Genomic DNA, 14460 nt, shown 5'->3' on the forward strand with positions numbered 1-14460 from the left:
ATGGTGCCGTTATTCCAACCCCAAACACGAAAGTTTTCACCTTCACTTTCGGTCTCTGCCGTGAAGCGGAGCTCTGAGCGCCCTCTAGTGGGGAGAAACCGCTCAGTGCAGCTTTACAGACATAGATAGATAGATAGATAGATAGATAGATAGATAGATAGATAGATAGATAGATAGATACCCCAGAATAGACAAATATATATCTGTACAAAAATAAAGCTAAAAAACAAAATAAAGTGGATCAATACATAGATAGATAGATAGATAGATAGATATACTTTATTGATCCCAACCAGGGAAATTCTGGAAATGTGACATGTGAATGTAAGATAAAAGTAGGACATCTATAGACCTTTCACCTTTGACCCTTGAATCATAGAACACTTCAAGGTTCAACCCGCAGCCTGGGGGCCTCATACGGCCCGTGCGTCATTTTTATGCGGCCCGCCACTGTCATATAATAAAAAAATATATATTATTATTCTATCTAATTATTGACTTTCAGTCTGTGGACAATTAATTTCTATCACTAACCACAAGAGGGCAATAATGCATAGGCTATAGCGCTAAATCTGTTTTGACCTACTGACCAGAAGTGGGCGTGCCTCTCGACCTTGGATGGAAATGGAGCTGTTTTCTGTATGTTTCATTAATTTTTAGAATAGTCATGTAGCCTGTGACAAAATTATTGTTTAAACGTCCAAAATAGGACAGACTTTTAGCTTGCGGCCCTTTGACAGCTGAATTTTGCTGAGTGGCCCCTGAGCCATCTGAAGTTGAGTGGACCTGGCATAGACCATTCGTGTAATGAAATATGTTTGCAAAATATCTATAGAATATGTTCAAATAAGTTAAATGTATACCCATAATGTGTAATTTTAAGTGTAATGTCCATGTGTCAGTCCCTGATGCCTGGTACTGGTATAAAGGATTGATAGACTGTCAGATTTGGTTCAGCCATCAAACCTTTGAATAATATACAATTCAACTTATAAGTATACAAAGAGTTAATAAAAAATAAATCAATGGTATTCTATTTTACTTTTTTCTCTTTTTTCCTTTTTTTATTTATTTATTTATTTACTAATATTATGTTAATAACTTTTTTTCTAATTTATCATTGTTATCATCATTATTATTTTTATTTATTTATTTATTTTTAATTTATGTTTTTTTTTTGTTTGTTTTTTTTTCCTAAACTGGTGTCACAGGTATTTTTTTTTTCTAATTTCATTTTACATGTCTGAACCAGGGTGTTGTTATTGTTGTTGTTGTTGTTATGTCTTTTTTTTTTTGTCCTTAAATATAAAAGAATAAATAAAAATATATATATATATAAAATAAATAAATACATAAAAAATAAATAAATAAATAAATCTATGGTTAAATAAAGCCCTATTTATGTAAATGTTGAAAACAAGATTCAGACTGCAAATGCATGCTGTGGTCCTGATGTTGGTTCTCTTGGTTCCCTCTCCTCTGTGTCGCTGTATATTTGTGCTGTAAAGCAGCAGAGAAACAGGAAACACTGAAATGCAGTTTCCTTGCCAATTTATTTTTAAGCAGTGAATATCAGTTTTGGACACAAAGATAAAACAAACAAACAAAAAAAGGGGAGATTTACAGAAGATATTAGGACGCTTCACATATCCTGTGTCAGGGGGGTGAAGCGCAGGAGGGGCAGGTCCACAGCCGGGACGCCGTCCTTCAGGGGGGCCCAACCATCCCGGGGCCTCCGGACAGGCGGCGGCGGGGGTGGCAGCTCAGCGTCCGCGGGGCCAGAGTAGCTGCCCTGCTGGTGGTGGTGGTTGTTGTTGTTGTTGAGGTCAGGAGGACAGACGCTGCCGCTGCTGTGGCAGTGGATTGGGAACGCCCCCCGGTGGCGGCGGCGGTACAGCACGCCAGCCGCCGCCAGCAGCATCAGGATGAGCGAGCTGAGCAGGAAGAAGAGCACGTAGACGCCTCTGGTCTCAGCAGAGGAACCCGAGCTGCAGCCTGGAGACGAACAGCAGGAGAGGATTAGACTTTCTGCTCTGAGCTCAAGCCTTTCCTTTCATTCTGAAGTGAGATGCTTTAAAGGGGCACTACGCACAAAAATGACAAGCGGCAGTTTAAAGGCAGAATGAGTCGCATTCCTATAGATCTGCTTTCAGTCTGAAAACGCTTCCACAAATATTTCATCTCCCCTTTCTCCTTCCTGGGTCACATTCCCCCAACCCACATCCTCCCACCCTGTGCTCTGCCTGGGTGTGTAGCTCTCAGCCAATCACAGCGCAGCATGGTGCCAGATTGATAGCACCACATCCAATGGTGAGCTGCGAAAGTTGCATATGCGGAAAAAAGGAAATTGAGCGAGGAGCAACGCCAAGCGGACCACTGGTGGGCCAATTTTTTTTCCCTAGGATGGCGACGTTACATTTTCAGGCAGGTGTTTCATTCCATCACCATCCTAGGAAAGGAAAAATAACTGTCGGCAGCTTAGCCAGGGAGGAGGAACCAACTTTGATTGTTGTGCTTACAAACTACAATTCTGCCTGTTTAGACCCATCATGTTATCAGCCTGTTATCACATGTTTATTCCAAATTGTCTTGTATCTTATTTATTTATTTATTTGGATCCTCATTAGTCACTGCTAATGGCCACCAATGGCAGTCTAAAAGCTCCTCACTGTAATCTAGCCATGGCAATTCTGCGTGGCACACTTTTAATATTTAAAACGTGAACTATGTACTTTATAACACACATAGGATATTTTTCAGTCTCCATGATTTTGGTATCAGATCTCCTCTGGCTCAGACATTTCCGTCCTGTTGCAGTGACGACGGCCTGAGGACTGAGGTGCTTTCAGATCACCTTCATGCACCTGCAGGTTCTGGCATATTCTGTTTGTTGGTAATCCTGTCTAATGAAAAGAACAACTCTGCAGGTCCATGTCAGCGTCCTGACGCCTTGTTGCCCAGCCTACACTGTGTGTTAGCTGCTCTATAAGCAGTTAAAAGCTACAAAAATAGGCCTGACTTCTGGTTTTCAGTGTCTGGACAACAGTTTTGTAGTAGCCTGGCAGCTTCTTGTCAAATCAATAATGTTTTAGGTTTGAGAAGATCAGAGGTTCATTATACTGCGAAATGTTTTACCATCTGTAAAGACGATGACATGAAAAAATACAAAATTCATTCACAAATATTCAAAGTATTTTGTTGCTTTCTTCCCTGACATGAGACATCAAAGTTCATGTGAGCATGTTTGCATGAATGAGAAAAAAAAATAAAAACTGTGGCCAGCAGCCTCACTGAAAGCAGCCAATCAGAGCGTTCGTACCGGCGGCCTTCACGTCCACGCAGACCGTTCCTCCCGAGCCGAGCCGCGACTCGTCCTGGAAGCCCGGCCGGCAGCGGCACGAGTACGAGCCGAACCGGTTCACACACTCCGCATTGATGTCACACAGCACCAGCTGGGTCCCACACTCGTTGACATCTAGAACACACACACACACACACACACACACAATCACACACAAACACAGAAAAAAGATGTTTGCTTACAATTATTGATATTTTGTTCATTTCCACCCAGAAGTACTGCGACTCTACATAGAGCTGGTTCAGATTAGGGAACTAGATTCTCGTGGAGTTATTTTTTGCAACCAGAGTTCAAATGGCATTTTTCTCACCTGACTGAACAAATCGTCAACACTAACTGGAGGAAAAACTGCAGAGTTCAGATAAAAAGCTCCAAGCACACTGTGACCCGACAGCTGCAGGTGAGAGCTGAGCGGCGTACCTGCAGTCGACACCGAGACCACCACCGCCTTCCCGGGGAGTCCTGCGGGGCCCACGGCGGTGGCGAGGAGCCCCTGCAGGGCAGCGTGCACGGCCCTGTGCATGTGGGAGCTGCCGGGCCCCTGCCTGACCTGCAGCCAGAGGATGTACAGCACTCCTGCACTCAACCTGCACACACACACACACACACACGCACACACACACACATACACAACGAGCTGCAGGTCACAGAGCACACAGCAAGCATCAATAACAGCAGCTGGAAGGTGACTGGCTTTGTTTCAGAAATGTGGAAAACGAGAAAGGATGGACGCTCTGAGGCTCACACTGCTTTCAGTTTTCACGGTGTTATTCCCGATCAGATGATTTTATCTTTGCACAAACAACAGAATTCAGCCGCAGTGCAAAAAGAAAGAAAAACTTAAAGGAATACTCCAATTTAATTTCAAGACATGTATTTCAAAACCACATGATCCACTGTGTAAATAAAACAGCTTGAGAGTTCCTGTAAGGTTAATTTTTTTCACTTTGATGGAGCCAGGCTAACGACTCCCATAGACTTCAAGTCTTTATGCTAAGCTAACAGGAAATGCTACCCATAGGAACTGAACCACTGGACGTACAGAGGAGAAAATGGTGTCCAACATCTGGTCTCAGTCAGAAAAATTGGGATTTTGCCTAAAACACTTAAGTATTCCTTTAACTGTACAAACACAACTTGTATTTCAGTGTTATTAGTAAGAGTTTTTGTTTGTGTACCTCTTTATTCTTTTGGAGGACATGGATTTTGGTGCGTACAGAACATCCAAATGCTGGTTAATCTACAGCAACAAAAACAAAAACAGTCAAGTAAGTGGAGTAATGTTACTGGAAATAAAAAAAAAAAAAACATGGCAGATATTATCAACAACTCTTATATAACCTGTTTGTGCCCATATTGTTCCTGATGCTTCAGCTCATTTCACTTTACGGTGCTGCATGCAGTGTATTTAAACCTCAGCATGAAACTGTAAAAATCAAAGTCCTCCACAACAGAGATGATTCTGTCTACATACCAGAGCCTTCACTGAGATCAGCAGAGACCTGGCCAGCTGGTCCCAGGGCTGCTCCGAGTCCTGAGGGAACGTCACCTCGACGGCCACTTCAAACAGGTGATCTGCCATGAAGAACACAGCATCGAGCAAAACCTCACCGGAGCACACCGTCTGACCAGCGTGTGTTTGTGAATATCCACATTTGCAAGATATCACCTCAAAATGCCATCTATCAGCAGATACAGGCAAAGTAAAATTGAAAATCTAATATTTTACATATCTATAAAATGCCTCTCTCAGCCCCATATACACTGGTCTAATTATCGTTAAATACTGTTAAAAAGGGTGCGTCATTTCTAACATCCATCTGTCCAGTGTGGGATGACATGTCTATCTGTTGTGTTGAAAAATTGCGTATCTGTTGTTCTGAGCTAAACTCGTGCTGGAAAGGCCTTTCATTTTTCATACACACATGTTAAATATACACTACTCACAAAAAGTTAGGGATATTCGGCTTTTGAAATTTCAGGATGAACCTAAAATGCATTATAACCTTTACAGGTGAACTTAATGTGACCTTCTGTAAACTTTTGAATGCACATGTCCAACTGTTCAGTGTTTCAGTACTTTTTGCACAAGTTGCTGTTCTCTAACAAGGAGTTTAACGGCAAAATTCACATCAGGTGTTTGATGCTCCAGCTCATCGAGGTCGTATCATTAGGGAACGGCTGCTGGAGGCTGGGGTACCTCAGATGGAGTGGCCTGCACTTTCTCAGACCTGAATCCCATAGAAAACCTATGGGATCAGCTGAGTGGCCGTGTAGAGGCTCGGAGCTCTGTACCCCAGAACCTCAATGTCCTGAGGGCCGCCCTTCAAGAAGAGTGGGATGCCATGCCTCAGCAGACAATAAGTCGACTTGTGAACAGCATGAGACGTCGCTGTCAAGCTGTAATTGATGCTCAAGGGCACATGACAAGTTATTGACACTGACATTTTTTGTTGTGGTATATCCACCACTGTTGTTGGCTTTTGTTTCAAGAAATTGTTTGAGATGAGGAAATCACCAGTGTATGCTTCTACTTAAATGCCCTACTTTCATGATATAATATCACTGTAGCATGAGCTTTTTACATTTTCCATAAATTTCACCCAAAAGCCAAATATCCCTAACTTTTTGTGAGTAGTGTATATGTAACTTTCCTTAAGTTGGGTGAATTTCTCCCATTACTCACCACCAGGAAGATGTGGAGCTCCTGAGTGGTTTCTGCTGTTCACTATCAGAAACAAAAGACAAAAAATTAGCCTGGCTGAGTGTGATCTAATTATGAAGTTCACTTAGAGTGCCCTTAGTGTTTTTATTCTGTTTTTGTCCCCTAAAATGTCTGACCTTGGCTCTACTGATTTGTGTCTGGTCAAAGTTTGTCACTATAGAGGTGTGTCACACTCCTCTGCTGAAGGTGGAGGATGAACAGTTATCAATTTATCAGTTATCAGTTTTGACAAACTAAATGAAGAATGCAAAGATTAATGGATAGAGTGATTGACTGACAACAATAAACATCATTCACGGCAGTTCACCCACCGTTCCCTCTCAGGTCGGACAGCGGCTCCACCATGTTGGGGTGAGGATGAGGCTCCTCAGCCTCTGTGGGCTCCGCTTCATCAGCTTCATCAAAGGGAGGAGGAAGATGCTGCTCTGAGGCCTCGCTGACCTCCGTCTCAGCCTCGTCGTCCCAAGGTGGCGTCTCTGCCTCTGTTGGCCTCTGGATGGCGCTCTCCTCCGGGACAGCAGAGGTTATGGGAGCTCCCGTCTGGGCGTCCACATTCCTGTGTTTCGCTGTCGGGGTGTGAGCGGAGGGTTTGGGCTGAGGCTCAGACTCTGGCCTCTCATGTGAGGGCAGAGGGTGGGCCGCTCGGTCGGGACGTCCCGACGGGGTCTGCACAACATCTCTCTCTAAGCGGGACGTCCCATGTGAAGACACCAGAGTTGCAGGTGCAGATGTGAGCCAGGACTCATCGTTGTGGCTCTCGGAGTCTGGAAGGTGGTTTTCTCCCACCTGAGTGAAGGTGGACAGCAGATGTTAAGGGTGGGAAAACAATTCACTAATGTGTCATGATTTTTGTCTTTAAAAAATTACATTTCATTATGGATTCAATGTAAAGATATTGGCTGATCTGCCTTATTTCTACATATTTAGAAAAATTAGATGAAATTTGAAATAAAACAAGATTTTAAGGCTGGGTTTAAAGCTTGAGACCATACTGGGTAGAATCACTGAGTAAGTTTCGTCGACGACATCACAACACAGGCAATTCTGCAATATGTAATATATTTTAATATAATCATCTATGGCATATCACAATATCTGTAACTGAAGAAAAATACTCTCTTTCTCTACGCAAAGTTCCAGTTAAAATACCTAAAGGCGGGAAACATATACACCTCTTCTAAACTCCAATATTCTATCTGTGCAAATTAAAGTCAAATTCTGATACTTGGCACAAGTGTATCAATAATAGATCACAAGAGGAAGTATCACAATATATCGCATTATCGATCTATTGTTTCACCGCTAGGGTAGAGGTTTGGTGTGTGGGTTTGAATCCCTTAATGAAAAAAAAAAAAGCCTCACACAGAGAGAACACATTTACGTTCCACCAGAGCCCATCTAAGACGAGCCTTGCCACTCTCCATTAACCCCCGTTGTATCGAACTTGGTTGCAGTTCCACCGTAATTCCACTGGGGGTGATCGCGGGCGGGTGCAGAATGAATGGGGCTCTATGGAGCTAAACGGCTAAATTTGTCTCTTACACCTGTTTATGGTTGAAAAATCGCAAATACTGTTGTAGTTTCTGAAAGTTCAATATGAATTAAAGGTTAAAAGTGAAATTAGCGAGAACTTATATCCTTTCAGTTTCCTACAGGTTGGGCTGTTGTTGGCCATAACACGCTAGCATTTGCTAATGAATGCTGATTGGTCAGTGAGGGACTTGAGGCTGTTTACGACCAGGGATCCCACTTGATGGCACCCGAAGACCAAGAGAATCTGGAAACACCACACTTAAGGAGGACTTTTCTATCAAAGTTGATATTTGTGTATACAGAGAATGTCTAATATACCGCAGACGGGCTCTGGCCAAAGTGTCTCGAGTGTCTCCGTCTGGTCTCCGTATGCCGTAGATGGGCTCTGGAAATTGCAGCACCTCTCGTGATATGAAATGCATGACGTCATCACACTTTTTGAACGGCTTTTTAGAACATATAGGTGAACTTAAAAAATCCAATATTCAGCTGAGTGTATTTTTTTAGCCCCCATTTTGAAAACGGTATTCAAATTACTTGAAAAAAAAATTATTTCCAGAGAAAAGTGGATTTTTAGGGGTGTAGCCCCATAGACTCCCATTCATTCTGCACTCGCCCGTGAGCGCCCTCACATGGACAGAGACGTGTTTCCGAGAACCGGAAGTAAGATGAGAGTGGCACTTCTCCCTGTATTAGAGATTCTCTGGTTCCACTCACACAAGGGCTGGAAACCATTTCATCTCTCTGCACTGACTCTGTATTGCATGAAGGTGCGTTTTTGGCTTCAGACGGTCGTCACATCAAAACTACCGGTCAGTCTGCTTCACACTGAGTCTGGCTGGATTCAGCAGAAGACAGAAGACACTGAGCGTTTGGTCTGAAAAATGAACTTCTGGTAGTGTTGCAGAGATGGGGCTCATTTGCATAAAGTTGAGGTCTAGGCTATTTTATGCAAATTCAGGGCGTCCGGCATGACTCACCACCTCTGGAAACTCCTGAGAGACTTTTAAAGCAGCCGTCGTCGATCTGACACAAAGACAGATTCAGTAGCTGCAGGGTTTATTTCTGCCTCAGATGTTTTCAGGAAAATATTTTGGTGGACTGTTTGTCACCGCCATGTTGGGCCCGTTTGAAATCCGGGAGAGGATGGCCCACCAGTGAAGTGTTCGTCCAATCAGGTGCAGCGAGGAAGTGTTTGGGCGGTTGGCAACTGCCAATCATCAGGAGTGGCCACGCCCATCAAGGGTCCAAATCTGGCCCCTAGCATCAAATTTCATCAAGTTTTGATGTGATGACTGTCAGAAGCCATGAAGGCGCCTTCACACAACACAAAGTGAGTGGAGAGAGAATAGATCAGCTGTTTCCCCCCGGTGGGCGTGGCTTTCGGTCTCTCGGGTAGTTTTCACCCACCTGGTTGCCTTCCTCCTCAGTCTTTGGTGTTGTGTCTTCCTCTGGCAGCTCTTGCTCCTCCCATGGCAGCTCGGTGGGCGGGGCTGAGGCCTGATCGTAATAATCATACATCAGGTCATAGTTTTCCGAGGGCGGGGGCGGAGTCATGGTGTGATGCTCCAGGTCGGCTGCCTCGGTCGGTTCACCTTCCAACGCCGGCACAAATTTGGTGAAGTGTGTTTGGTCGAGAGGCAGCTCTGTCATCCCGGGCTGCAGCCACGGTTCTCCAGCCGGCTCCTGTGGGTTGTACACGACCGGCGGTCCAAACGCCTGATAGCGGCCGTAGAAGCCTCTGTACGGCGAGCTGGGCTGACCTCCGATCAGCAGGACCACGTACAAAGTGTCGGACCCAGAGATGTACTTCGCCTCCCGCCAGCACCGCTGCAGGACCTTGTGGCCCCTGGATTTGCCAACGGGTTCGTCCACGTGGATCTGGTCCTGCTTGAGGTGGCAGGCGTCGTCCGGGGTCAGGTCCTCCAGGTGGAGACGAACCCGCTTCCCAGGATCCACGTGGATGGTCCAGTTGCACCAGAGCGGCGGGTTGGAGCACAGGTAGTCCGGAGAGAAGAACTCGCCGCTGTCGCCGTGCAGCACCTGATGGCAGCTCCGCAGGGCGAAGAAGGCACCGCCGCCCCCGCCACCGCCTTCACCGCCGTCCTGCCCCCATCCTTCTGTACACAAGAGGAGAGAATCTGCTTCATATGGAAAGGCAAACGGTTCATAAACGATAGGCCCTGCATAGGTTTTTTCAGAATCAAAAAGATCTCCACCTCAACAAGCCATTTAGTGTCATATTCACATATTAAAATGTTAACAAGGTAAAAAGATCTCAGCAGTTTCACTTGTTTCATGATTTTTTCTGGGAACAAGTTTAAATCTGTTGCAACAAGGCAGAATAAGGCAAAGCAACCCACTAGGATCAAGAAAATGACACTTGACTCAAGAAAATTCGGGAAACAAGTGGATTAGTGCTGGAAACAAGTGGGATTATCTCATCCCACTGGCAGATCTGAAGAAAAACAAAATTTGAAAACTGGAGATGAGGCCGCCGTCCTTCTGCAGACAAGAAGAGAGGGTCTGCTTCATATGGAAAGACAAACGGCTCATGAACAAATGTTTACACAAAAGGCCTTCTGTAGATTTTTTTCAGATTCAAAAAGTTTCAAATTCACATGTTAAAATCTTTTCTGCAAAAAGGTAATAAAAAAAATTCCCAGTGGGATAAGATTATCCCACTTGTTTCAGGTGCAGTTTCACTTATTTCATGAATTTTGATTCTGGCAACAAGTATAAATGTGTTGAAACAAGGCAGAACAAGGCAGATCAGCCACTAGGATCAAGAAAATGACACTTGACTCAAGGAAATTCTGGAAACAAGTGGATTAGTGTTGGAAACAAATGGGATTATCTCATCCCACCAACTGACAGATGTGACGGAAAAAAAGTAAAAATGGAAATGGAAAAATATGCAAATCACCATAAAATCTCACTGATTGACCTAAAATTGGAAAGAAATATAAGTTCTTGGTGTTTTAATGGCTTTATATTATTTATAAGTACAGATTTTTGTTATTTATAACCAATGCATACAAAGTGTGTACAGGACATTGAAAACATATCGTCATGTGAATTTTGTTTACCCGGTAGTACCCATTACATTAGGAAAACTCACAGTGTTGTAATGTAACGAAGTACAAATACTTTGTTACTGTACTTAAGTAGAATTTTCACATATCTGTACTTTACTTCGTGATTTATATTTCTGACAACTTTTACTTTTACTCCACTACATTTCCGAAATAAAATGTGTACTTTTACTCCGATACATTTCTCTTAACCACCTTCGTTACTCGTTACTTCAAAATAAAAGTTGAGTTGGTGACGTAATTCCTGTTTGTTTTTGTTTCATCCACGGCCGCCAAGTGCGAACAGGAAGCTACGCCACCGGACACAGTGGGTTATCCGGCTGCTTATATATAGATCCCTGTATGCTTTCTATGTTTTTTCGGCAGCATCTTTGTGATTTTTTGTGCATTCGTTCGTGAGTGCTGAAGGAGTCGGTCTTTAATTTGCGGTTGCCCTCGTTCGCCCTGCGTCCCAAATGAAGCTGCATGTCAAACCAGACTTTACAGACAAGCCCCCAAGGTGTGTCTGAGCTTCATGCCTGAAAGTGCTTCATCTTCTGGCAGTCTGCCTCGGTTATGGCTTGGTGGTGGGAAGATTTGTCACGTCCTTCTCGGCGGAGTTTCTTTACCACACCGGCGCAAACATTTTTTCTGGTGGTGAATTCAGCGTCTTTTAACAGACACCAAGCAGCTCCTCCAGCCACTCATCCAGGCTCAGGCCACCCAGCAAATCAAAATTCACCACAAAGTCTGACATTTTGTTAACAAAAGTCTTGAAACAAATGTGACCTAACGAGGAAGTGGAGCGCAGAGTAGTTGGTTGCTAGGCAACGCTATGTCCGTTTACACTGGCGCAGGGATATTTTGTGCTGCGGTCTGCCAGTGGGTTACCCTGATTTTACAACGGCATGGAACGCGGCTCAGCCAATCACATTTAAGGATGGGAAGCAGCCGTTTTATAATTTCAAATAATAACTCGCGCTCGTGACAGCTGTGTTGTTGCCAGTTGCCAAGTTCAGTTTGTCCAAACAGGGAGGCTGAGAGACAGAGAGAGCTGTTGATGGTGACAGAAGTTTAACGGTAATGTTAAAAAGTTGAAGCTTTTTTCTCCTGTACCCGGGTTGCTTTTACTTTAAGGAAGCCACAATAAATTCATTATCAAAATTCTAACCGCTCACTTTGTTTAAATACTTTTACTTTTACTTCTAATACTTAAGTACAATAAATGTCAGTTTAATGTCAGTTTGTCACTTTAAGACTTTTACTCAAGTAATATTCTAAAAGGTGACTTTAACTTCTACCAAAGTCATTTTCTGGTGAGATACTTGTACTTTTACTCAAGTATCGCTTTCAAATACTTTATACAAGACTGAAAACTCATTAAATATGAAGCAAAATAAAAATGATTTTAATCATTTAGTTAGAGATGTTAAACACTGACTGGGGTCAAATTGACCCCAAACATAATAGGAGGGTTAAGCTGATTGACATGTTTAGACTGTCCTTTACGCCCATGAGCCCAGGGGTGGGCTTCTATTTTGAAATTCTCTATCATCTGAACAGAAATCCCTTCTAAAACAAAACAAAAAAAAAAAACAAAACAAAAAAATTGAATTAAATTAAAATTAGGATTACTTTCTTTACTTTTTGGTTAGGGTAAGGATTTCTTCTCTTTCCAACAAAGAAAACTAACATTCTCACGGGCTAAAACAGTTTTTTTGTTTGTTTGTTTGTTTTGTTTTTGTTTTTTTGTGTGAATAGAGATACAGGGAATTTTGTCAAAATAAAAGCCCACCCTCTGGGTTTCAGAGAACTAATTTGAGCAGAGAGATTATGCCCCTTTGATGGCTGACAATCTCACTCGCACCTAAATTCATAGTAACCATTAAAGTAAGTAGCATCCAGTGGATTTATTTATTTATATTTAGTCTTCTGCCCCTTTTATTGACTGCATCTTCATTTGTTTCTTCTAACCCTCTCCTCGTTGTAATTCACTTTCTTCATTAAAACAGAGAGAAAAGGTTTCTGTGGCCTCTCACCTGCGGTGTCGTGGGCCTCCTGTCGCTCCACCTGCACCAACACAACAGAGCAGTGAGCGACACCACATTCAAGCACAAAGCAGCGGCATGGTGGTCCAGGTGCGGCGTGCGGCTCACCTGCGTGTCGCCGCTGCAGCGGGCCGGTCCTCCGAGCAGCAGCAGAGCCAGCAGCAGGGCGGACACTGGGACTGTCCGCCGGGGCGTTTCTCCCCTCAAAAACATCCGAATATGTGAAGAAAATCAAAACAAATCAAGAGCCTCGCAGCTTCTGCTAAACTTCAGTCCGGCGTGTGTGTGTGTGTTTTTTTTTTTTTTTTTTTTTAGGTTCCTGTTTCCGCAGCTGAAATTTATCAATCAGCTGATTGCCTTCAGTTTTAGTGTCTGTAGCGCAGCAGGCCGCCAGCAGAGGGCGCCGCCGTGCTTTACATGACATTTTACAAACGTTTATGCTGCAAGAGCAGGAGTGATGAAGTCTCTTTACTGCAGCCTAATTTACATTTCTGCATGTTTCTTCATTTGCACATAGTTAAAATAGAATAATAGTACAATAAATATGATATGATATGATATTATAATTTCATGTTAAGGCTATTTAACTACAGGCTACAAATATGGTATGCATTTCTAATTTGGACTGAGTGTATTTCTCATATTATGTGCCTGAACATAATCTGAATTTCTTCCAGGATCAGTTTAGTATTTATCTGTAAAAATAAACCTTACCTAATCTGCTTTAGTTACACTGTGCATCATGTGGATGTGAAATACATGTCATGGTTTAAGGTTTATTTTTTCATTTTGACCGAGCCAGGCTAACGACTCCTATAGACTTCAAGTCTTTATGCTAAGCTAACAGGAAATGCCACTTATAGGAACTGAACAACTGGACATACAGAGGTGGAAATGGTGTCCAACATCTGGTCTCAGTCTGGGGAAGTCGGGAAAAGGGTATATTGCCCAAAACATTGGAATATTCCTTTAATAGCAGATGACAGCAGATGTCTAATGTCACGTGTGGATCACCTGTGATGGTTACCTGGCTTCTTTAGTTGGTAAACAAAGAAAGAGACACAGGAAAATTAAATATTAAATATATATTTTTTTAATTCTCATGGAAACAAACAAATTTCTATTGTCAAAAACAGCAAGAACCAAATAACAAACAGCAACAGGCAACGAGAGAAAACTAAACTGAAGAGCTGCTGCTGAGTCCAGTGGAGAGGCCGAGTCACTTCAGTGCCGTCGTCTCAGTCCAAACACACACTGTCACACACTTTAAATATACGCACAAGCACGCAGGCCCCCCCCCCCCCCCCCCCCCCCCCCCCCCCCACACACACACACACACACACACAAATACAGCAGCAATATCTCAACTCTACAAACACAGGTCAAAACAATGTTAAACAATGAGTATTTTATAATCACAAAATGTGCAATTTCAGTTCAAAATCAAACCAAATCAAATCTCAGTAAAATCTGGCTTTGTCTTGGGAATCTTTAAAAAAGTACAAATACCATAAATCAATCAATCAATCAATCGATCTTGAATCAGAGACGGAAGAATTTTCTCGTCACTTTCAGGGTCTGAACAGGAAAGATAAGAGGCCGTCCTGAATCTGCATTAACCAGTTTATACCCATCAACCAGTCCAGCTTCCATCCCAGTGATTCTGAATGTTTGGTCTGTTTAAAAACTATTTCCCCACATCTTCAACGTCAACAAAGC

General features: G+C 43.1%; 1 protein-coding gene across 1 annotated transcript; it reads right to left on the reverse strand.

Annotated features, from left to right (window-relative positions):
* Positions 1 to 1534: 1534 nt before the first annotated feature.
* LOC115364443 (uncharacterized) lies at positions 1535 to 13057 on the reverse strand. Its single transcript, XM_030059053.1, has 10 exons — positions 12850 to 13057; positions 12733 to 12763; positions 9030 to 9739; positions 6398 to 6872; positions 6048 to 6089; positions 4836 to 4936; positions 4540 to 4601; positions 3782 to 3948; positions 3320 to 3475; positions 1535 to 1995 (listed from the first exon to the last, which is right to left on the reverse strand). Exons 1-10 carry the CDS (start codon positions 12952 to 12954, stop codon positions 1643 to 1645), a joined length of 2202 nt encoding a protein of 733 aa, XP_029914913.1. The 5' UTR covers positions 12955 to 13057; the 3' UTR covers positions 1535 to 1642.
* Positions 13058 to 14460: the final 1403 nt, after the last annotated feature.

Source organism: Myripristis murdjan, chromosome 1, assembly GCF_902150065.1.
Source record: "Myripristis murdjan chromosome 1, fMyrMur1.1, whole genome shotgun sequence".
NCBI lineage: Eukaryota > Metazoa > Chordata > Actinopteri > Holocentriformes > Holocentridae > Myripristis > Myripristis murdjan.